The sequence below is a fragment of the Cavia porcellus genome, unplaced genomic scaffold (genome assembly GCF_034190915.1).
Source record: "Cavia porcellus strain 051 isolate PalLab524CR breed Dunkin Hartley unplaced genomic scaffold, mCavPor4.1 scaffold_23, whole genome shotgun sequence".
NCBI classification, from domain to species: Eukaryota; Metazoa; Chordata; class Mammalia; order Rodentia; family Caviidae; genus Cavia; species Cavia porcellus.
Genome location: NW_026947506.1, coordinates 16,178,742 through 16,204,210, shown reverse-complemented (window position 1 = coordinate 16,204,210; position 25,469 = coordinate 16,178,742). Strand labels below are relative to the sequence as shown.

At 40.1% G+C, this 25,469-nt stretch overlaps 3 protein-coding genes across 3 annotated transcripts; all 3 read right to left on the bottom strand.

Moving 5' to 3' along the window:
* Positions 1 to 1,987: 1,987 nt before the first annotated feature.
* On the bottom strand, positions 1,988 to 3,112 carry LOC134472333 (speckle-type POZ protein-like). The gene has a single exon (XM_063233656.1). It carries the CDS (start codon positions 3,110 to 3,112, stop codon positions 1,988 to 1,990), a length of 1,125 nt encoding a protein of 374 aa, XP_063089726.1.
* Positions 3,113 to 10,751: 7,639 nt separating this feature from the next.
* Positions 10,752 to 11,876, bottom strand: LOC134472332 (speckle-type POZ protein-like). Its single transcript, XM_063233655.1, has one exon. The coding sequence runs from the start codon at positions 11,874 to 11,876 to the stop codon at positions 10,752 to 10,754; it is 1,125 nt and encodes a 374-aa protein (XP_063089725.1).
* A 7,638-nt stretch (positions 11,877 to 19,514) lies between these two features.
* LOC134472267 (speckle-type POZ protein-like) lies at positions 19,515 to 25,079 on the bottom strand. The gene is made up of 2 exons (XM_063233541.1): positions 25,068 to 25,079; positions 19,515 to 19,940 (listed from the first exon to the last, which is right to left on the bottom strand). The coding sequence occupies exons 1-2, from the start codon at positions 25,077 to 25,079 to the stop codon at positions 19,515 to 19,517; spliced, it is 438 nt and encodes a 145-aa protein (XP_063089611.1).
* Between the last annotated feature and the right edge of the window lie 390 nt (positions 25,080 to 25,469).

Here is a 25,469-nt window from a genome sequence, read left to right as displayed (position 1 = left end):
ACTTTTTAATTTCCACATTTCATGTAAAAGATAATAATTATTTACATATTTGGAAAGAAAAAAATTTAACATTTGAATGTTCTCCCTTGTAGGATGAACAGCGATTCCCAAGCAACTGGGATGACTCCTACCTAATCAGCAAGTCAGGTATGGACAGCTGAGGAATCTGTGTTCTGAAAGTTTTCACACAAAAAATTAATAAAAATTTTCCTTTTTTCCTCCTTTAAAGCTTTTCCTGTTTTATTCTCTTTAATGAGGAGGAGAGAATGGACGTGAAATAAAACTTGAGGGTGATAATACCAAAACACATATTCCCACAACATCTAAGAACCATAGTTCTTTTCAAGAAATATGCACACAGAGTGAATTATTTTGTCTCATTTTCAACAATCTCAGCCAGCTTGAGGTGAGAAAGGGACACTTCTAGGAGTAAGGACACAAGAATAGGACATATGTATGCCAAATATCTGCAAAAGTCAGGCAGTAAACTGAGCCAAAGAAGCACTTGCCTGGCAATGACCAGGTTGTGAGTTGTGAGTTCAAGCCATGATAAAGACTGAGAGAGATAGAGATAGATAGACAGACATACAGAGAGACAGATAGACATATATACATATATATATATATATATATATATATATATATATATATATAGAGAGAGAGAGAGAGAGAGAGCCAAAACTCTTAGTGATTTTACTGCATAGTTGTTATACAGGTTGTTATCCCATATTGACATTCATGAAGATTTACACAACCAGCACATAAAGGGTTACCAGCTGTAAGCCCTGATTAAACAAATGTTTTGAAATCTGTACCTGTTCAAGACAAGGGGATCCATTTCTTTATATATTTTTAGAAGCTCTGAGCCATTACAAATTCTAGGTGATTCCAGAGTAACACCACTAATGATTTTTACAAAAGCCCAAACTTTGAGATGAAACCCACTACGTTTTCATTTTTAATTTTAATTCTATTCTTCATAATACCATAGAAACATGTATTCTATTCTTATGAATATTAAATGTTCACAGTGAGAAAGCTCTTTTTGAGATTTATAGTGTGAATTTGCCAACAGCCATTTCTCAGTGCAGTTGTAAGTAATAAATTTTGCTTCCTCAACATGAATTCCTCTGAAATACATAAAACACTTCTACTTTTAATTCTCTTTCATGCCATTTTCGTAAATCTGAGCATTTTCCTCTCTTTTTTCTCCAGGACCATGATTGGACTGCTCGCTCAGAGGCCTAGATTTTGCGGGAATGTGCTGTAGTGCTTGTGCTGCCTGTCTGTGTCACTGGGACAGGACAACATGAGCAAAGACTTGCATTGTGTGATTGTCCTTTGGCTTCAGCAGCCTGAGTTCTGGGTCATTTATTTCTGCCATCTACTATGTTAATTAGTGACATTGTACATCCACTGTGTTCATCCCGTGGATGGGCCTGAAATCATCAGCACACTGAAATTTTTCTTAGCTTCTGAATCTAACATACAGAAAAACGATGAGGAGCCAAACAACTGTACAAAGTAAGATTCAGGTTTATTTACAGAGAAAAGTGAGGGACAGCAAAAAGCCCGTGTTACAAGTGGGGTGCCCAGGGATGCATGATGGTGCAGAAAGCCAGGAAGGAGTCTTGCATTTACAGAGTGAAGTTCATGGTCCCTGTCTCTAAGGGTAGCCCCACCCCAGGTCTGCCTTCAACATTGACAGGAGTTTTGGTTTCAGTTTGGCATCGACATTGTAAAAACCCACTTTGCACAATACTATAAAACACAGATTTGAAAATACATGATACACGACTTCTAAATTCTCAATATCGCATTTCCTTTTTCTGACCTTAAGACGGTGGTCCCTTCTCTCCCCTAGAGAGGCACAATTTAATATTTCCACATAGAAGAGTGAAGTTTCCACGGATTGCCCTAGCATATTATGGTTCAGGGGCAGCAAATGTGGCCAGGGTTTTGGGAAGATAAATGGAGATGTGGGATCTCAGGACAGTCTCACACGCTTGCATGGGGGTACCATGAATGCACACTGCATGGAAACCAGAGAGTGATAGGCTTCGGCCACCAAGTGAGGGTGGGACACCACCATGGCCTTCCACTCAGAGGTCTCCAGGATGTCAGAAACATGAAAATTGATGAAATCCAGTGTCCGGGTTTTCAACTGATGTGCACTGTGGAGGTCAGCCAAGATGAGGATTTCCACGGCATTCTCCACAGAGAGGTTGCTGCACAGGTGGTTCTCACACATGAGCTTCAGGCGCTCCAGACCAAACCTGCTTGCAGCCTCCAGCAGTTCAGTTGCCATGATCCCTAGGTTTGGTGCCTTTCCAGTGTACATAAAGTATATCATTTCCTTAAAAACTTCAGGATCCATGTCACTGATTTCAACACGATTCTTTTTGCTTCCTTGCTTTTCATGTTCCAACAACGCCATGAAAACTGGAGAGCGAGCTGCTAAGATGGCTTTGTGAGCCTGGAATTCCTGGCCAGCCACACACAAGCAACAGTCTGAGAGCTGGGATCGCTCCCACAGTCCTCCTAGATCCTCTGCCAAGCAGCCCTCAGGAACCTTAACCAGCTTCCTAATATTCTGGCTGGAATGATTGGTGGGATCTTGTGCTACTTTCACTTCACAGAAGAAGGAAAGCTTGTCATTGGAGAGAAGCCCATTGTTTGGATCCAAAAGAAACTCTCTAAGGATGAAATGTTTGAATCCCCAGTCCTTTCCTCGCACAAATGTATAAGCTTGTGGACTTGAGAGCACCTTGGTTTTCTCTCCTTTGGCATTCAGAATGGAAAAGGTGAATTTTGCATGAGCTACCCTCCTTGGACAGCAGATCATTCCCAGGTATAAGCACACATAATCTTTGCTTTGTTCATCAAGACCATTTGGGTAGAGTCGTAAGCACCATTTCACTTGATCATTTCCTTCAGCTGAAAAGATTGAACTTTGAATGCAGTCATCTATTTCCTTTAGGCAAAATCTAATGTTATCAATGGTCCACAAAAAGGACACGTTCACTACTTTGATGTCTGTGGTGTACCTGCTGTCCACTGCTGGCCCCTGTGACATTTCTGCTGGGCCTGCGGTACTGGAAACCCTTAACATCAGCAGAGTGAAAGTGCAGCAAGCTTGTCAAGTCACAGGAATCAAATTTCTTCTTCACCAGATGGCACAAATTTCACTGCAGTCAGCAGTTCCAAGACAGGCAGGGCAGTATGGCAATCACAAGTAGAGAGCCTAGTTTATAGATTAAAAGAAATACTTATTTAGAAATAAGCTGACTGAGATTTCCTAGTATATAAGTCAATTCTGAAAAGTTTCTTGATCACTCAAAGAAATAGCTCACCAAAATGCACAGACCTTAAAATACGAAGCCTTGTTGAGTCCCGTCTGAGTTCCTTTCAGGAGGCTAATTCATCTGGGCTGGAAGCAAGGATATGAATTCCAAGTTTCAAGCAGGGAACCACCTCATCATGGAAACAGAAAGGATTCTTCCTTCTTGGTGTCCCTTTTATAACTCTTAGGACAGGATCCACCCTATGGTGGTTCTTCCCACCCTATTCTAATCCAATTGCCCTAGGTGTGTCTCACTCAAAATGTGAGAGTCAGTCAATTTTCATCCTACCTGTCTTTTCTATATGTTTATGAAAACAGTCTGTTTGACTAGCCCAGAATTTCTTTTGTCTCATTCATATGGGGGAGTTCTCTGGTCTATCGTCTTCCTGCCATTTCCAGAAGATGAGAGGCTAGGGTGGAGGATAGTAACTCCAGCATGCCACTGTTCTCAGTAGGCCCTCTGTGTTTATTCCTTTCTGGTGGTAAGGAGCAAAGCAGGACAGATCGGTCAATAAGGCACCTTTTCCCTTGGGATCACATGTGGGTGAAAGCCAGTTGCAGGGAAGTAATGTGAAGGGAGCAGATTCAAGGCTCCATGAGAAATAGGTGTGCTGGGAGTGAAGAGGTGGTTCTTCTGGGTAATCTGATACAGTGTCGGGAGCAAGGGACATGGATTTGGGACAGGCACAAACAGTGAATATTGGCAGAATGTCTCTAAACCTAAAGTCTAGTGTGGGACAACTGTAAATGCTACTTCCTCAGAGCTTTTAGATCTCCTACTAACCTAGTTCACTCCTTGGACCCAATGTTTGGAAACAGTAATATTACTGAGTTCCACTGGCATTTCCTGGGACATGGGTCATGCTGGGAGTGCCAGGAGTCCAGGCAAACCCTCTCCCCACCATGAGCAGCTGTGAGTCTGCCAGCCTGCAGGCTGAGAAACAAACATCACATCTTCTCCCCCTATCCCATTAGCATGTCGGAGCCAGTAATCTGGACGTCCCTTGAGAGGTTGACCCTAGGCAATGTAGTAAGGAGGGGATTTCCTTCTATCATCTCTTTGAAGCCCAATACTTTTATCCATGTTTTGGTTTGTTCTATAAAATATGGTCTTTTTTTTTAAAGCTGGTTGTGTTTAACTGAGTTTCCACATACATGAAAGTATGCATAGGCATTTTGAAGCAAACAACCGATTCTAGCACAGCCATTAGTGACTTCCTTTTTGTCTGATTTTAAAGACCTAAAACTCCTTTCTCAGACTGTTTGGATTAATTTTATACTAGGTTTCTCAGTATGAATTCTGTGTGGCAAGACATGGACAACTATTTGGAAGAAAAAAATAGACAACATGATAGATAGGGAAGATTTCAGATTATCTAGTTTTGAAATTTATATCTCTTACATTGCGTTATTATGTCCAATTTTGCTCTGTTTTGTTGTGTTTAATTTTATCTCCTTTCACAAAAAATAACAATGCTGATTTGCAGGGTGTGGGCGAACACATCATTAATCCCAGCACTCTCAAAGCTGAGGCAGGAATATCATTGCAGTTTCAAGGACATGTGGGATTAAATACTAACTTGAATTAAAAACCAAAAGAATGAAAGGACAGAGGGAATGAGGGATGGAAGGAAGCAAGGAACGAAAGAAGGAAGCAAGAAAGGAAGGAAGAAAGGAAGGAAGAAAAGAAGGAAGGAAGGAAGGAAGGTAGGTAGACAGTAAGAAGGGCTACCACTTCAGGGATAGATATCACTGGCTTTCTTCCAAAGCTTCTCTTTTTTCTGTTTTACATACTCAGAGTGTGATCCAGTTTTCCTCCAGCCTCACAAGTGTTACATACCCTCATGTACTTGGGGACCTTATTGGAAGGAGCACAACAGTCCTCATCCCTAACAGATTTTTTTTTTTCTCTTTTTCATTTTTATTGTTACCAGGGATAGAACTCAGGACTACAGCTTGCCAGGAAATTGCTTATGCTACTGAGAGAAATCCCCAGCCCATCCCTAACAGATTTTGATACTCTATTTTTATTTGAATGTCTGCAAACTTGTCTATTACACATGGGCAGGTAGAATTCTTTTAATCAGTGCTAACTGGAGAAATAATTGCCTCAATTATTGGTAGGTTAAATTCCTCTTCTGTACCAGGAAAGCTTTCTGTCATGATGTCTACAAAGTGCTTTTAATGTCATTTGTTGTCTCTCCTCGTCACTAAGTGCCAGCCTGTACTCAGTATGTGAAGTCTTTCCTCAAACTGGCCTAAAGTGCTCTGAATTTTTAAAATGGATTTTTTTCTCTTGCATATCGGCTTGAATCTATTTAATGGGTTCATTTATTTCTTAGGTTGTGCTTCAACAGTTCTTGTAAGCTCGCCTTTTTTTTTGGGGCTGTGTCTGAACTAACATCACTAAGAAGGTTGTGTATTTTGGTAATCTCTGTAGTTAGTTGTGGTTACTTGAGAGATTACTTCTGTTTTAATATATTCCACAGCCTCATTCAATTGCCTTGTTGCCACATTGAAGTAACCTACTATTGGGTTTATTGGGTTTTCAAATTTTGCAACCTCATTTCCCCCCAGGTTTGCTTTATTGGCCTGGGTGCCAGAGGATTAGTCTGATTTGTGTGTTCTCATGTCTTTTCTGTTTCAGTTGAATTCTTGGAGTGATACTTGCTAGTTTCCTAACAGTATGAACTGAATTCGGGAAGATAAAACAGAATGCAAACAATCATAAACAATATATGAATTCATGATATGTCCAATCTGTCCTCAAGGGTTAAGATTCAAAATATATTTCAGAGGAAGAAGAGTAATGGCCAAAGGGAAACAGATTACAATACAACGGAGATGGTAGATGGATCCCACCTACTGGGGGAAACTAATGCAGAAGACTAAATGAGATTTGAAAGAGAAAAATTGAAATCCAAACAAAAGCATACCCACAGGGAAGTTAGGAATCACAGTCACCCGCAGAAATTAAGAACAAAATAAAGGAGAAATCAAAAGCAGATGAATAAAACAAGAAAATACCAAGCCAAAAAGAAAAATGAATGAAAAAAAAAATTGTTCTCTTCCAGGATTCTCTCTGGATTCATTATTAGATGCCCTATGGATACAGTGTTCTGAGTTCCGCCATTCTTTCCCTTCAAACCAGGCACTGCCTTATGATGGAGTAGTAGACAGCATTAGCCAGCCTGCCTCAAGAGGAGGCTCATTTGAATAAGCTCATTCCAATCAATTTCCATGTGTCTGCACCCAACTAGGGTCTTCTAAAGGAAGCCAGCAGCTGTTCTGGTTAAGGTTCATCTGGCTTCACTTCAACATGGCTCCCGCCAAACATTCCCTCCTGCTGAATGACAAAATCCTTCTCCATTCTGTGCCAGACAGTAAAGACCTCGATGTCTGCTGCTTACCTACACTGCTGAGCCTCTCAGCATTGTCCACTGGCCTCACTAGCTATCACTGTTACCAGGAACAAGAGTCCCCAGGTCCAAACATCTCCCCTCACTAGTGTTGATGATTTCCTGATTCTGCAATAACTAGCATAACCAAAATAGGTTCAATGCCCCTATCAGTGCAATACCCAACAATCATCATTGCTGTGCTCTCTTAGTTAATTTTAGGTTCTGAATTTTATACAAAATATGTGCACTAGTTGTAATTCAGTTGTGTCGATTTTGATACTTCTACATTAAGAAGATACTTTCTTGTACAAAATGACAAGAAAAATAGAAATCATGGGTAATTTGTAATAAATTTTCTTCTCTATAGCTACTTTTACAAATATGAGCATAACACTCACTATTAGAGATACACACACACACACACACACGCACACAAACACACACACAAAATGTAGTAAAGCTAATGAAATGCAAGCTCTTGAATTTCCTTTTAAATAGGGTAAAATTTTTCCAAAATTAACCCTTCTTAGAATATTGTATAAGTTTCTTCCTTGGATACACTGTGGAATTCCATTTGCATGGAAAATGTCATCAGCCTTGTAGGAACATTTTGTACATTTTTTCATGAATTCTCTTTGTGTAGCAATGCCTTTTAAACCAGGCTAATGAAAGGTGGGAAAATGCTGCTTTTGTTTCTAATCCAGCCCTAGAGCTATGTTAGAACTGAAGGGGCAAAAATTTTTCCACATTCTTGTGTACAGATACAAGAATATTGCCTGGCATATACCTTGTGATACATAGTAAGTTGCGGTTTATTGAGATTACAAGATGACAGTAGGATGAATTACAAGTGCAAAATGGAAAGTAAAGAGGAATAGAAACTTTAAAGATTCAGGGTTACAGTACCTAAGAATTTAGACCGAGATGTCTTCCACAGAGGTGTGATAAGGCTAATCCATGTGCCTGCTTTCAAGGTCAGGTACATTTGGCTCCTGTTGCTTCCCATTTTGGTTAGAAAACTCTAAATCTGTTCCATGTTTTCCTAGGGTTGTTGATTTTCTGAGTGAGAGATCACTACATGCTAACTATACACATAAATAATCAGTCATATTGTGATTAGACTTGAATGAAGGAAACGAAATGGTTCATGCAAGTTTACTATTTGTCACTAGTCTCCTACCACTTTCATCATCCGGGACTCCTCGATAGATACTTTATTTATTAGTGTGTTGTTTGCACATAAGAGTTGGAAGTGTCACAAGATGCCTTCACTAGTAGCTCGAGAATGTGTGACACACAACTTTGGATGATACAGGTAAATTGGTGCCTCCGGGGACTTTGGCAGGCCTTTCAGTGCTTGCCAAATGCAGTTGGTGATTTCCTTGTTTCAGAATGCCTGTAAAGTTATGGCAAATTCTTGTTCATCTTCTGTCATATATTTTTCTTAGAATTAAGCAGTCAAACAAGTGGTTTCTTCAAAAAAGTCTTCTGCTAGTAATGTTGGATTAGCATTAACCCCCATCGAATCCCAACATCGCAGAGGGATGATTGTTTTCTGGGAACGGGAGCACTTCAGCCTTCAAGAGTTCACAACTGTGACACCAACTGAGGGAATGAACAGGCATTCTCAGTCCTAACTCCTAATGCTTAACAGCTGGCATGTCATTCTCACAAGAGTGTTAATATAGCGCCATATCTCACTGGTTGCCCTTCAGCCACTTAAGCTGCAATTCTTGCCTGGTTCCTCTGTAGAATTGCAAGGAAAACATTCTTTTGGTCAATTTGTACATTCAATATAACTTCTGTTTCTATGAAGCACTTGACAATAAGTCACTGTAACACATATTTGTACTCAGAGAAGCTGAGAAGACTTGTGCTTGCCCTGAAAAATCTTCTGCCCTAATCCACTTTGCTCCATTCATTTCACTATGAGGAAATTACACTTTGTAAGTTATTTTCAATTTTTTTTGTTGTTCATTTGATGCAGTGATAGAAACTCATACTTTTTAATTTCCACATTTCATGTAAAAGATAATAATTATTTACATATTTTGAAAGAAAAAAATTAACATTTGAATGTTCTCCCTTGTAGGATGAACAGCGATTCCCAAGCAACTGGGATGACTCCTACATAATCAGCAAGTCAGGTATGGACAGCTGAGGAATCTGTGTTCTGAAAGTTTTCACACAAAAAATTAATAAAAATTTTCCTTTTTTCCTCCTTTAAAGCTTTTCCTGTTTTATTCTCTTTAATGAGGAGGAGAGAATGGACGTGAAATAAAACTTGAGGGTGATAATACCAAAACACATATTCCCAAAAACATCTAAGAACCATAGTTCTTTTCAAGAAATATGCACACAGAGTGAATTATTTTGTCTCATTTTCAACAATCTCAGCCGGCTTGAGGTGAGAAAGGGACACTTCTAGGAGTAAGGACACAAGAATAGGACATATGTATGCCAAATATCTGCAAAAGTCAGGCAGTAAACTGAGCCAAAGAAGCACTTGCCTGGCAATAACCAGGTTGTGAGTTGTGAGTTCAAGCCATGATAAAGACTGAGAGAGATAGAGATAGATAGACAGACATACAGACAGACAGATAGACATATATATATATATATATATATATATATATATATAGAGAGAGAGAGAGAGAGAGAGAGAGAGAGAGGGAGAGAGAGAGAGAGAGAGAGAGACAAAACTCTTAGTGATTTTACTGCATAGTTGTTATACAGGTTGTTATCCCATATTGACATTCATGAAGATTTACACAACCAGCACATAAAGGGTTACCAGCTGTAAGCCCTGATTAAACAAATGTTTTGAAACCTGTACCTGTTCAAGACAAGGGGATCCATTTCTTTATATATTTTTAGAAGCTCTGAGCCATTACATATTCTAGGTGATTCCAGAGTAACACCACTAATGATTTTTACAAAAGCCCAAACTTTGAGATGAAACCCACTACGTTTTCATTTTTAATTTTAATTCTATTCTTCATAATACCATAGAAACATGTATTCTATTCTTATGAATATTAAATGTTCACAGTGAGAAAGCTCTTTTTGAGATTTATAGTGTGAATTTGCCAACAGCCATTTCTCAGTGCATTTGTAAGTAATAAATTTTGCTTCCTCAACATGAATTCCTCTGAAATACATAAAACACTTCTACTTTTAATTCTCTTTCATACCATTTTCGTAAATCTGAGCATTTTCCTCTCTTTTTTCTCCAGGACCATGATTGGACTGCTCGCTCAGAGGCCTAGATTTTGCGGGAATGTGCTGTAGTGCTTGTGCTGCCTGTCTGTGTCACTGGGACAGGACAACAGGAGCAAAGACTTGCTTTGTGTGATTGTCCTTTGGCTTCAGCAGCCTGAGTTCTGGGTCATTTATTTCTGCCATCTACTATGTTAATTAGTGACATTGTACATCCACTGTGTTCATCCCGTGGATGGGCCTGAAATCATCAGCACACTGAAATTTTTCTTAGCTTCTGAATCTAACATACAGAAAAAGGATGAGGAGCCAAACAACTGTACAAAGTAAGATTCAGGTTTATTTACAGAGAAAAGTGAGGGACAGCAAAAAGCCCGTGTTACAAGTGGGGTGCCCAGGGATGCATGATGGTGCAGAAAGCCAGGAAGGAGTCTTGCATTTACAGAGTGAAGTTCATGGTCCCTGCCTCTAAGGGTAGCCCCACCCCAGGTCTGCCTTCAACATTGACAGGAGTTTTGGTTTCCGTTTGGCATCGACACTGTAAAAACCCACTTTGCTCAATATTATAAAACACAGATTTGAAAATGCATGATACACGACTTCTAAATTCTCAGTATCGCATTTCCTTTTTCTGACCTTAAGACGGTGGTCCCTTCTCTCCCCTAGAGAGACACAATTTAATATTTCCACATAGAAGAGTGAAGTTTCCACGGATTGCCCTAGCATATTATGGTTCAGGGGCAGCAAATGTGGCCAGGGTTTGGGAAGATAAATGGACATGTGGGATCTTAGGACAGTCTCACACGCTTGCATGGGGGTACCATGAATGCACACTGCATGGAAACCAGAGAGTGATAGGCTTCGGCCACCAAGTGAGGGTGGGACACCACCATGGCCTTCCACTCAGAGGTCTCCAGGATGTCAGAAACATGAAAATTGATGAAATCCAGTGTCCGGGTTTTCAACTGATGTGCACTGTGGAGGTCAGCCAAGATGAGGATTTCCACGGCATTCTCCACAGAGAGGTTGCTGCACAGGTGGTTCTCACACATGAGCTTCAGGCGCTCCAGACCAAACCTGCTTGCAGCCTCCAGCAGTTCAGTTGCCATGATCCCTAGGTTTGGTGCCTTTCCAGTGTACATAAAGTATATCATTTCCTTAAAAACTTCAGGATCCATGTCACTGATTTCAACACGATTCTTTTTGCTTCCTTGCTTTTCATGTTCCAACAACGCCATGAAAACTGGAGAGCGAGCTGCTAAGATGGCTTTGTGAGCCTGGAATTCCTGGCCAGCCACACACAAGCAACAGTCTGAGAGCTGGGATCGCTCCCACAGTCCTCCTAGATCCTCTGCCAAGCAGCCCTCAGGAACCTTAACCAGCTTCCTAATATTCTGGCTGGAATGATTGGTGGGATCTTGTGCTACTTTCACTTCACAGAAGAAGGAAAGCTTGTCATTGGAGAGAAGCCCATTGTTTGGATCCAAAAGAAACTCTCTAAGGATGAAATGTTTGAATCCCCAGTCCTTTCCTCGCACAAATGTATAAGCTTGTGGACTTGAGAGCACCTTGGTTTTCTCTCCTTTGGCATTCAGAATGGAAAAGGTGAATTTTGCATGAGCTACCCTCCTTGGACAGCAGATCATTCCCAGGTATAAGCACACATAATCTTTGCTTTGTTCATCAAGACCATTTGGGTAGAGTCGTAAGCACCATTTCACTTGATCATTTCCTTCAGCTGAAAAGATTGAACTTTGAATGCAGTCATCTATTTCCTTTAGGCAAAATCTAATGTTATCAATGGTCCACAAAAAGGACACGTTCACTACTTTGATGTCTGTGGTGTACCTGCTGTCCACTGCTGGCCCCTGTGACATTTCTGCTGGGCCTGCGGTACTGGAAACCCTTAACATCAGCAGAGTGAAAGTGCAGCAAGCTTGTCAAGTCACACGAATCAAATTTCTTCTTCACCAGATGGCACAAATTTCACTGCAGTCAGCAGTTCCAAGACAGGCAGGGCAGTATGGCAATCACAAGTAGAGAGCCTAGTTTATAGATTAAAAGAAATACTTATTTAGAAATAAGCTGACTGAGATTTCCTAGTATATAAGTCAATTCTGAAAAGTTTCTTGATCACTCAAAGAAATAGCTCACCAAAATGCACAGACCTTAAAATACGAAGCCTTGTTGAGTCCCGTCTGAGTTCCTTTCAGGAGGCTAATTCATCTGGGCTGGAAGCAAGGATATGAATTCCAAGTTTCAAGCAGGGAACCACCTCATCATGGAAACAGAAAGGATTCTTCCTTCTTGGTGTCCCTTTTATAACTCTTAGGACAGGATCCACCCTATGGTGGTTCTTCCCACCCTATTCTAATCCAATTGCCCTAGGTGTGTCTCACTCAAAATGTGAGAGTCAGTCAATTTTCATCCTACCTGTCTTTTCTATATGTTTATGAAAACAGTCTGTTTGACTAGCCCAGAATTTCTTTTGTCTCATTCATATGGGGGAGTTCTCTGGTCTATCGTCTTCCTGCCATTTCCAGAAGATGAGAGGCTAGGGTGGAGGATAGTAATTCCAGCATGCCACTGTTCTCAGTAGGCCCTCTGTGTTTATACCTTTCTGGTGGTAAGGAGCAAAGCAGGACAGATCGGTCAATAAGGCACCTTTTCCCTTGGGATCACATGTGTGTGAAAGCCAGTTGCAGGGAAGTAATGTGAAGGGAGCAGATTCAAGGCTCCATGAGAAATAGGTGTGCTGGGAGTGAAGAGGTGGTTCTTCTGGGTAATCTGATACAGTGTCGGGAGCAAGGGACATGGATTTGGGACAGGCACAAACAGTGAATATTGGCAGAATGTCTCTAAACCTAAAGTCTAGTGTGGGACAACTGTAAATGCTACTTCCTCAGAGCTTTTAGATCTCCTACTAACCTAGTTCACTCCTTGGACCCAATGTTTGGAAACAGTAATATTACTGAGTTCCACTGGCATTTCCTGGGACATGGGTCATGCTGGGAGTGCCAGGAGTCCAGGCAAACCCTCTCCCCACCATGAGCAGCTGTGAGTCTGCCAGCCTGCAGGCTGAGAAACAAACATCACATCTTCTCCCCCTATCCCATTAGCATGTCGGAGCCAGTAATCTGGACGTCCCTTCAGAGGTTGACCCTAGGCAATGTAGTAAGGAGGGGATTTCCTTCGATCATCTCTTTGAAGCCCAATACTTTTATCCATGTTTTGGTTTGTTCTATAAAATATGGTCTTTTTTTTTAAAGCTGGTTGTGTTTAACTGAGTTTCCACATACATGAAAGTATGCATAGGCATTTTGAAGCAAACAACCGATTCTAGCACAGCCATTAGTGACTTCCTTTTTGTCTGATTTTAAAGACCTAAAACTCCTTTCTCAGACTGTTTGGATTAATTTTATACTAGGTTTCTCAGTATGAATTCTGTGTGGCAAGACATGGACAACTATTTGGAAGAAAAAAATAGACAACATGATAGATAGGGAAGATTTCAGATTATCTAGTTTTGAAATTTATATCTCTTACATTGCGTTATTATGTCCAATTTTGCTCTGTTTTGTTGTGTTTAATTTTATCTCCTTTCACAAAAAATAACAATGCTGATTTGCAGGGTGTGGGCGAACACATCATTAATCCCAGCACTCTCAAAGCTGAGGCAGGAATATCATTGCAGTTTCAAGGACATGTGGGATTAAATACTAACTTGAATTAAAAACCAAAAGAATGAAAGGACAGAGGGAATGAGGGATGGAAGGAAGCAAGGAACGAAAGAAGGAAGCAAGAAAGGAAGGAAGAAAGGAAGGAAGGAAGGAAGAAAACAAGGAAGGAAGGAAGGAAGGAAGGAAGGTAGACAGTAAGAAGGGCTACCACTTCAGGGATAGATATCACTGGCTTTCTTCCAAAGCTTCTCTTTTTTCTGTTTTACATACTCAGAGTGTGATCCAGTTTTCCTCCAGCCTCACAAGTGTTACATACCCTCATGTACTTGGGGACCTTATTGGAAGGAGCACAACAGTCCTCATCCCTAACAGATTTTTTTTTTCTCTTTTTCATTTTTATTGTTACCAGGGATAGAACTCAGGACTACAGCTTGCCCGGAAATTGCTTATGCTACTGAGAGAAATCCCCAGCCCATCCCTAACAGATTTTAATACTCTATTTTTATTTGAATGTCTGCAAACTTGTCTATTACACATGGGCAGGTAGAATTCTTTTAATCAGTGCTAACTGGAGAAATAATTGCCTCAATTATTGGTAGGTTAAATTCCTCTTCTGTACCAGGAAAGCTTTCTGTCATGATGTCTACAAAGTGCTTTTAATGTCATTTGTTGTCTCTCCTCGTCACTAAGTGCCAGCCTGTACTCAGTATGTGAAGTCCTTTCCTCAAACTGGCCTAAAGTGCTCTGAATTTTTAAAATGGATTTTTTTCTCTTGCATATCGGCTTGAATCTATTTAATGGGTTCATTTATTTCTTAGGTTGTGCTTCAATAGTTCTTGTAAGCTCGCCTTTTTTTTTGGGCTGTGTCTGAACTAACATCACTAAGAAGGTTGTGTATTTTGGTAATCTCTGTAGTTAGTTGTGGTTACTTGAGAGATTACTTCTGTTTTAATATATTCCACAGCCTCATTCAATTGCCTTGTTGCCACATTGAAGTAACCTACTATTGGGTTTATTGGGTTTTCAAATTTTGCAACCTCATTTCCCCCCAGGTTTGCTTTATTGGCCTGGGTGCCAGAGGATTAGTCTGATTTGTGTGTTTTCATGTCTTTTCTGTTTCAGTTGAAATCTTGGAGTGATACTTGCTAGTTTCCTAACAGTATGAACTGAATTCGGGAAGATAAAACAGAATGCAAACAATCATAAACAATATATGGATTCATGATATGTCCAATCTGTCCTCAAGGGTTAAGATTCAAAATATATTTCAGAGGAAGAAGAGTAATGGCCAAAGGGAAAGAGATTACAATACAACGGAGATGGTAGATGGATCCCACCTACTGGGGGAAACTAATGCAGAAGACTAAATGAGATTTGAAAGAGAAAAATTGAAATCCAAACAAAAGCATACCCACAGGGAAGTTAGGAATCACAGTCACCCGCAGAAATTAAGAACAAAATAAAGGAGAAATTAAAAGCAGATGAATAAAACAAGAAAATACCAAACCAAAAAGAAAAATGAATGAAAAAAAATCGTTCTCTTCCAGGATTCTCTCTGGATTCATTATTAGATGCCCTATGGATACAGTATTCTGAGTTCCGCCATTCTTTCCCTTCAAACCAGGCACTGCCTTATGATGGAGTAGTAGACAGCATTAACCAGCCTGCCTCAAGAGGAGGCTCATTTGAATAAGCTCATTCCAATCAATTTCCATGTGTCTGCACCCAACTAGGGTCTTCTAAAGGAAGCCAGCAGCTGTTCTGGTTAAGGTTCATCTGGCTTCACTTCAACATGGCTCCCGCCAAACATTCCCTCCCGCTGAATGACAAAATCCTTCTCCATTCTGTGCCAGACAGTAAAGACCTCGATGTCTGCTGCTTACCTACACTGCTGAGCCTCTCAGCATTGTCCACTGGCCTCACTAGCTATCACTGTTACCAGGAACAAGAGTCCCCAGGTCCAAACATCTCCCCTCACTAGTGTTGATGATTTCCTGATTCTGCAATAACTAGCATAACCAAAATAGGTTCAATGCCCCTATCAGTGCAATACCCAACAATCATCATTGCTGTGCTCTCTTAGTTAATTTTAGGTTCTGAATTTTATACAAAATATGTGCACTAGTTGTAATTCAGTTGTGTAGATTTTGATACTTCTACATTAAGAAGATACTTTCTTGTACAAAATGACAAGAAAAATAGAAATCATGGGTAATTTGTAATAAATTTTCTTCTCTATAGCTACTTTTACAAATATGAGCATAACACTCACTATTAGAGATACACACACACACACACACACGCACACAAACACACACACAAAATGTAGTAAAGCTAATGAAATGCAAGCTCTTGAATTTCCTTTTAAATAGGGTAAAATTTTTCCAAAATTAACCCTTCTTAGAATATTGTATAAGTTTCTTCCTTGGATACACTGTGGAATTCCATTTGCATGGAAAATGTCATCAGCCTTGTAGGAACATTTTGTACATTTTTTCATGAATTCTCTTTGTGTAGCAATGCCTTTTAAACCAGGCTAATGAAAGGTGGGAAAATGCTGCTTTTGTTTCTAATCCAGCCCTAGAGCTATGTTAGAACTGAAGGGGCAAAAATTTTTCCACATTCTTGTGTACAGATACAAGAGTATTGCCTGGCATATACCTTGTGATACATAGTAAGTTGCGGTTTATTGAGATTACAAGATGACAGTAGGATGAATTACAAGTGCAAAATGGAAAGTAAAGAGGAATAGAAACTTTAAAGATTCAGGGTTACAGTACCTAAGAATTTAGACCGAGATGTCTTCCACAGAGGTGTGATAAGGCTAATCCATGTGCCTGATTTCAAGGTCAGGTACATTTGGCTCCTGTTGCTTCCCATTTTGGTTAGAAAACTCTAAATCTGTTCCATGTTTTCCTAGGGTTGTTGATTTTCTGAGTGAGAGATCACTACATGCTAACTATACACATAAATAATCAGTCATATTGTGATTAGACTTGAATGAAGGAAACGAAATGGTTCATGCAAGTTTACTATTTGTCACTAGTCTCCTACCACTTTCATCATCCGGGACTCCTGGATAGATACTTTATTTATTAGTGTGTTGTTTGCACATAAGAGTTGGAAGTGTCACAAGATGCCTTCACTAGTAGCTCGAGAATGTGTGACACACAACTTTGGATGATACAGGTAAATTGGTGCCTCCGGGGACTTTGGCAGGCCTTTCAGTGCTTGCCAAATGCAGTTGGTGATTTCCTTGCTTCAGAATGCCTGTAAAGTTATGGCAAATTCTTGTTCATCTTCTGTCATATATTTTTCTTAGAATTAAGCAGTCAAACAAGTGGTTTCTTCAAAAAAGTCTTCTGCTAGTAATGTTGGATTAGCATTAACCCCCATCGAATCCCAACATTGCAGAGGGATGATTGTTTTCTGGGAACGGGAGCACTTCAGCCTTCAAGAGTTCACAACTGTGACACCAACTGAGGGAATGAACAGGCATTCTCAGTCCTAACTCCTAATGCTTAACAGCTGGCATGTCATTCTCACAAGAGTGTTAATATAGCGCCATATCTCACTGGTTGCCCTTCAGCCACTTAAGCTGCAATTCTTGCCTGGTTCCTCTGTAGAATTGCAAGGAAAACATTCTTTTGGTCAATTTGTACATTCAATATAACTTCTGTTTCTATGAAGCACTTGACAATAAGTCACTGTAACACATATTTGTACTCAGAGAAGCTGAGAAGACCTGTGCTTGCCCTGAAAAATCTTCTGCCCTAATCCACTTTGCTCCATTCATTTCACTATGAGGAAATTACACTTTGTAAGTTATTTTCAATGTTTTTTGTTGTTCATTTGAGGCAGTGACAGAAACTCATACTTTTTAATTTCCACATTTCATGTAAAAGATAATAACTATTTACATATTTGGAAAGAAAAAAAATTAACATTTGAATGTTCTCCCTTGTAGGATGAACAGCGATTCCCAAGCAACTGGGATGACTCCTACCTAATCAGCAAGTCAGGTATGGACAGCTGAGGAATCTGTGTTCTGAAAGTTTTCACACAAAAAATTAATAAATTTTTCCTTTTTTCCTCCTTTAAAGCTTTTCCTGTTTTATTCTCTTTAATGAGGAGGAGAGAATGGACGTGAAATAAAACTTGAGGGTGATAATACCAAAACACATATTCCCACAACATCTAAGAACCATAGTTCTTTTCAAGAAATATGCACACAGAGTGAATTATTTTGTCTCATTTTCAACAATCTCAGCCAGCTTGAGGTGAGAAAGGGACACTTCTAGGAGTAAGGACACAAGAATAGGACATATGTATGCCAAATATCTGCAAAAGTCAGGCAGTAAACTGAGCCAAAGAAGCACTTGCCTGGCAATGACCAGGTTGTGAGTTGTGAGTTCAAGCCATGATAAAGACTGAGAGAGATAGAGATAGATAGACAGACATACAGACAGACAGATAGACATATATATATATATATATATATATATATATAGAGAGAGAGAGAGAGAGAGAGAGAGAGAGAGAGAAAGAGAGAGAGACAAAACTCTTAGTGATTTTACTGCATAGTTGTTATACAGGTTGTTATCCCATATTGACATTCATGAAGATTTACACAACCAGCACATAAAGGGTTACCAGCTGTAAGCCCTGATTAAACAAATGTTTTGAAATCTGTACCTGTTCAAGACAAGGGGATCCATTTCTTTATATATTTTTAGAAGCTCTGAGCCATTACAAATTCTAGGTGATTCCAGAGTAACACCACTAATGATTTTTACAAAAGCCCAAACTTTGAGATGAAACCCACTACGTTTTCATTTTTAATTTTAATTCTATTCTTCATAATACCATAGAAACATGTATTCTATTCTTATGAATATTAAATGTTCACAGTGAGAAAGCTCTTTTTGAGATTTATAGTGTGAATTTGCCAACAGCCATTTCTCAGTGCAGTTGTAAGTAATAAATTTTGCTTCCTCAACATGAATTCCTCTGAAATACATAAAACACTTCTACTTTTAATTCTCTTTCATGCCATTTTCGTAAATCTGAGCATTTTCCTCTCTTTTTTCTCCAGGACCATGATTGGACTGCTCGCTCAGAGGCCTAGATTTTGCGGGAATGTGCTGTAGTGCTTGTGCTGCCTGTCTGTGTCACTGGGACAGGACAACATGAGCAAAGACTTGCATTGTGTGATTGTCCTTTGGCTTCAGCAGCCTGAGTTCTGGGTCATTTATTTCTGCCATCTACTATGTTAATTAGTGACATTGTACATCCACTGTGTTCATCCCGTGGATGGGCCTGAAATCATCAGCACACTGAAATTTTTCTTAGCTTCTGAATCTAACATACAGAAAAAGGATGAGGAGCCAAACAACTGTACAAAGTAAGATTCAGGTTTATTTACAGAGAAAAGTGAGGGACAGCAAAAAGCCCGTGTTACAAGTGGGGTGCCCAGGGATGCATGATGGTGCAGAAAGCCAGGAAGGAGTCTTGCATTTACAGAGTGAAGTTCATGGTCCCTGCCTCTAAGGGTAGCCCCACCCCAGGTCTGCCTTCAACATTGACAGGAGTTTTGGTTTCCGTTTGGCATCGACACTGTAAAAACCCACTTTGCTCAATATTATAAAACACAGATTTGAAAATGCATGATACACGACTTCTAAATTCTCAGTATCGCATTTCCTTTTTCTGACCTTAAGACGGTGGACCCTTCTCTCCCCTAGAGAGGCACAATTTAATATTTCCACATAGAAGAGTGAAGTTTCCACGGATTGCCCTAGCATATTATGGTTCAGGGGCAGCAAATGTGGCCAGGGTTTTGGGAAGATAAATGGAGATAGATGTGGGATCTCAGGACAGTCTCACACGCTTGCATGGGGGTACCATGAATGCACACTGCATGGAAACCAGAGAGTGATAGGCTTCGGCCACCAAGTGAGGGTGGGACACCACCATGGCCTTCCACTCAGAGGTCTCCAGGATGTCAGAAACATGAAAATTGATGAAATCCAGTGTCCGGGTTTTCAACTGATGTGCACTGTGGAGGTCAGCCAAGATGAGGATTTCCACGGCATTCTCCACAGAGAGGTTGCTGCACAGGTGGTTCTCACACATGAGCTTCAGGCGCTCCAGACCAAACCTGCTTGCAGCCTCCAGCAGTTCAGTTGCCATGATCCCTAGGTTTGGTGCCTTTCCAGTGTACATAAAGTATATCATTTCCTTAAAAACTTCAGGATCCATGTCACTGATTTCAACACGATTCTTTTTGCTTCCTTGCTTTTCATGTTCCAACAACGTCATGAAAACTGGAGAGCGAGCTGCTAAGATGGCTTTGTGAGCCTGGAATTCCTGGCCAGCCACACACAAGCAACAGTCTGAGAGCTGGGATCGCTCCCACAGTCCTCCTAGATCCTCTGCCAAGCAGCCCTCAGGAACCTTAACCAGCTTCCTAATATTCTGGCTGGAATGATTGGTGGGATCTTGTGCTACTTTCACTTCACAGAAGAAGGAAAGCTTGTCATTGGAGAGAAGCCCATTGTTTGGATCCAAAAAAAACTCTCTAAGGATGAAATGTTTGAATCCCCAGTCCTTTCCTCGCACAAATGTATAAGCTTGTGGACTTGAGAGCACCTTGGTTTTCTCTCCTTTGGCATTCAGAATGGAAAAGGTGAATTTTGCATGAGCTACCCTCCTTGGACAGCAGATCATTCCCAGGTATAAGCACACATAATCTTTGCTTTGTTCATCAAGACCATTTGGGTAGAGTCGTAAGCACCATTTCACTTGATCATTTCCTTCAGCTGAAAAGATTGAACTTTGAATGCAGTCATCTATTTCCTTTAGGCAAAATCTAATGTTATCAATGGTCCACAAAAAGGACACGTTCACTACTTTGATGTCTGTGGTGTACCTGCTGTCCACTGCTGGCCCCTGTGACATTTCTGCTGGGCCTGCGGTACTGGAAACCCTTAACATCAGCAGAGTGAAAGTGCAGCAAGCTTGTCAAGTCACAGGAATCAAATTTCTTCTTCACCAGATGGCACAAATTTCACTGCAGTCAGCAGTTCCAAGACAGGCAGGGCAGTATGGCAATCACAAGTAGAGAGCCTAGTTTATAGATTAAAAGAAATACTTATTTAGAAATAAGCTGACTGAGATTTCCTAGTATATAAGTCAATTCTGAAAAGTTTCTTGATCACTCAAAGAAATAGCTCACCAAAATGCACAGACCTTAAAATACGAAGCCTTGTTGAGTCCCGTCTGAGTTCCTTTCAGGAGGCTAATTCATCTGGGCTGGAAGCAAGGATATGAATTCCAAGTTTCAAGCAGGGAACCACCTCATCATGGAAACAGAAAGGATTCTTCCTTCTTGGTGTCCCTTTTATAACTCTTAGGACAGGATCCACCCTATGGTGGTTCTTCCCACCCTATTCTAATCCAATTGCCCTAGGTGTGTCTCACTCAAAATGTGAGAGTCAGTCAATTTTCATCCTACCTGTCTTTTCTATATGTTTATGAAAACAGTCTGTTTGACTAGCCCAGAATTTCTTTTGTCTCATTCATATGGGGGAGTTCTCTGGTCTATCGTCTTCCTGCCATTTCCAGAAGATGAGAGGCTAGGGTGGAGGATAGTAATTCCAGCATGCCACTGTTCTCAGTAGGCCCTCTGTGTTTATACCTTTCTGGTGGTAAGGAGCAAAGCAGGACAGATCGGTCAATAAGGCACCTTTTCCCTTGGGATCACATGTGTGTGAAAGCCAGTTGCAGGGAAGTAATGTGAAGGGAGCAGATTCAAGGCTCCATGAGAAATAGGTGTGCTGGGAGTGAAGAGGTGGTTCTTCTGGGTAATCTGATACAGTGTCGGGAGCAAGGGACATGGATTTGGGACAGGCACAAACAGTGAATATTGGCAGAATGTCTCTAAACCTAAAGTCTAGTGTGGGACAACTGTAAATGCTACTTCCTCAGAGCTTTTAGATCTCCTACTAACCTAGTTCACTCCTTGGACCCAATGTTTGGAAACAGTAATATTACTGAGTTCCACTGGCATTTCCTGGGACATGGGTCATGCTGGGAGTGCCAGGAGTCCAGGCAAACCCTCTCCCCACCATGAGCAGCTGTGAGTCTGCCAGCCTGCAGGCTGAGAAACAAACATCACATCTTCTCCCCCTATCCCATTAGCATGTCGGAGCCAGTAATCTGGACGTCCCTTCAGAGGTTGACCCTAGGCAATGTAGTAAGGAGGGGATTTCCTTCGATCATCTCTTTGAAGCCCAATACTTTTATCCATGTTTTGGTTTGTTCTATAAAATATGGTCTTTTTTTTTAAAGCTGGTTGTGTTTAACTGAGTTTCCACATACATGAAAGTATGCATAGGCATTTTGAAGCAAACAACCGATTCTAGCACAGCCATTAGTGACTTCCTTTTTGTCTGATTTTAAAGACCTAAAACTCCTTTCTCAGACTGTTTGGATTAATTTTATACTAGGTTTCTCAGTATGAATTCTGTGTGGCAAGACATGGACAACTATTTGGAAGAAAAAAATAGACAACATGATAGATAGGGAAGATTTCAGATTATCTAGTTTTGAAATTTATATCTCTTACATTGCGTTATTATGTCCAATTTTGCTCTGTTTTGTTGTGTTTAATTTTATCTCCTTTCACAAAAAATAACAATGCTGATTTGCAGGGTGTGGGCGAACACATCATTAATCCCAGCACTCTCAAAGCTGAGGCAGGAATATCATTGCAGTTTCAAGGACATGTGGGATTAAATACTAACTTGAATTAAAAACCAAAAGAATGAAAGGACAGAGGGAATGAGGGATGGAAGGAAGCAAGGAACGAAAGAAGGAAGCAAGAAAGGAAGGAAGAAAGGAAGGAAGGAAGGAAGAAAACAAGGAAGGAAGGAAGGAAGGAAGGTAGACAGTAAGAAGGGCTACCACTTCAGGGATAGATATCACTGGCTTTCTTCCAAAGCTTCTCTTTTTTCTGTTTTACATACTCAGAGTGTGATCCAGTTTTCCTCCAGCCTCACAAGTGTTACATACCCTCATGTACTTGGGGACCTTATTGGAAGGAGCACAACAGTCCTCATCCCTAACAGATTTTTTTTTTCTCTTTTTCATTTTTATTGTTACCAGGGATAGAACTCAGGACTACAGCTTGCCCGGAAATTGCTTATGCTACTGAGAGAAATCCCCAGCCCATCCCTAACAGATTTTAATACTCTATTTTTATTTGAATGTCTGCAAACTTGTCTATTACACATGGGCAGGTAGAATTCTTTTAATCAGTGCTAACTGGAGAAATAATTGCCTCAATTATTGGTAGGTTAAATTCCTCTTCTGTACCAGGAAAGCTTTCTGTCATGATGTCTACAAAGTGCTTTTAATGTCATTTGTTGTCTCTCCTCGTCACTAAGTGCCAGCCTGTACTCAGTATGTGAAGTCCTTTCCTCAAACTGGCCTAAAGTGCTCTGAATTTTTAAAATGGATTTTTTTCTCTTGCATATCGGCTTGAATCTATTTAATGGGTTCATTTATTTCTTAGGTTGTGCTTCAACAGTTCTTGTAAGCTCGCCTTTTTTTTTTGGGCTGTGTCTGAACTAACATCACTAAGAAGGTTGTGTATTTTGGTAATCTCTGTAGTTAGTTGTGGTTACTTGAGAGATTACTTCTGTTTTAATATATTCCACAGCCTCATTCAATTGCCTTGTTGCCACATTGAAGTAACCTACTATTGGGTTTATTGGGTTTTCAAATTTTGCAACCTCATTTCCCCCCAGGTTTGCTTTATTGGCCTGGGTGCCAGAGGATTAGTCTGATTTGTGTGTTCTCATGTCTTTTCTGTTTCAGTTGAATTCTTGGAGTGATACTTGCTAGTTTCCTAACAGTATGAACTGAATTCGGGAAGATAAAACAGAATGCAAACAATCATAAACAATATATGAATTCATGATATGTCCAATCTGTCCTCAAGGGTTAAGATTCAAAATATATTTCAGAGGAAGAAGAGTAATGGCCAAAGGGAAACAGATTACAATACAACGGAGATGGTAGATGGATCCCACCTACTGGGGGAAACTAATGCAGAAGACTAAATGAGATTTGAAAGAGAAAAATTGAAATCCAAACAAAAGCATACCCACAGGGAAGTTAGGAATCACAGTCACCCGCAGAAATTAAGAACAAAATAAAGGAGAAATCAAAAGCAGATGAATAAAACAAGAAAATACCAAGCCAAAAAGAAAAATGAATGAAAAAAAAATTGTTCTCTTCCAGGATTCTCTCTGGATTCATTATTAGATGCCCTATGGATACAGTGTTCTGAGTTCCGCCATTCTTTCCCTTCAAACCAGGCACTGCCTTATGATGGAGTAGTAGACAGCATTAGCCAGCCTGCCTCAAGAGGAGGCTCATTTGAATAAGCTCATTCCAATCAATTTCCATGTGTCTGCCCCCAACTAGGGTCTTCTAAAGGAAGCCAGCAGCTGTTCTGGTTAAGGTTCATCTGGCTTCACTTCAACATGGCTCCCGCCAAACATTCCCTCCTGCTGAATGACAAAATCCTTCTCCATTCTGTGCCAGACAGTAAAGACCTCGATGTCTGCTGCTTACCTACACTGCTGAGCCTCTCAGCATTGTCCACTGGCCTCACTAGCTATCACTGTTACCAGGAACAAGAGTCCCCAGGTCCAAACATCTCCCCTCACTAGTGTTGATGATTTCCTGATTCTGCAATAACTAGCATAACCAAAATAGGTTCAATGCCCCTATCAGTGCAATACCCAACAATCATCATTGCTGTGCTCTCTTAGTTAATTTTAGGTTCTGAATTTTATACAAAATATGTGCACTAGTTGTAATTCAGTTGTGTCGATTTTGATACTTCTACATTAAGAAGATACTTTCTTGTACAAAATGACAAGAAAAATAGAAATCATGGGTAATTTGTAATAAATTTTCTTTTCTATAGCTACTTTTACAAATATGAGCATAACACTCACTATTAGAGATACACACACACACACACACACACGCACACAAACACACACACAAAATGTAGTAAAGCTAATGAAATGCAAGCTCTTGAATTTCCTTTTAAATAGGGTAAAATTTTTCCAAAATTAACCCTTCTTAGAATATTGTATAAGTTTCTTCCTTGGATACACTGTGGAATTCCATTTGCATGGAAAATGTCATCAGCCTTGTAGGAACATTTTGTACATTTTTTCATGAATTCTCTTTGTGTAGCAATGCCTTTTAAACCAGGCTAATGAAAGGTGGGAAAATGCTGCTTTTGTTTCTAATCCAGCCCTAGAGCTATGTTAGAACTGAAGGGGCAAAAATTTTTCCACATTCTTGTGTACAGATACAAGAATATTGCCTGACATATACCTTGTGATACATAGTAAGTTGCGGTTTATTGAGATTACAAGATGACAGTAGGATGAATTACAAGTGCAAAATGGAAAGTAAAGAGGAATAGAAACTTTAAAGATTCAGGGTTACAGTACCTAAGAATTTAGACCGAGATGTCTTCCACAGAGGTGTGATAAGGCTAATCCATGTGCCTGCTTTCAAGGTCAGGTACATTTGGCTCCTGTTGCTTCCCATTTTGGTTAGAAAACTCTAAATCTGTTCCATGTTTTCCTAGGGTTGTTGATTTTCTGAGTGAGAGATCACTACATGCTAACTATACACATAAATAATCAGTCATATTGTGATTAGACTTGAATGAAGGAAACGAAATGGTTCATGCAAGTTTACTATTTGTCACTAGTCTCCTACCACTTTCAT

Excerpts from the sequence above, each read along its gene's own strand:
- LOC134472332 (XM_063233655.1), bottom strand. The coding sequence starts at position 11,876 with ATGTTAAGGGTTTCCAGTACCGCAGGCCCAGCAGAAATGTCACAGGGG.
- LOC134472333 (XM_063233656.1), bottom strand. The coding sequence starts at position 3,112 with ATGTTAAGGGTTTCCAGTACCGCAGGCCCAGCAGAAATGTCACAGGGG.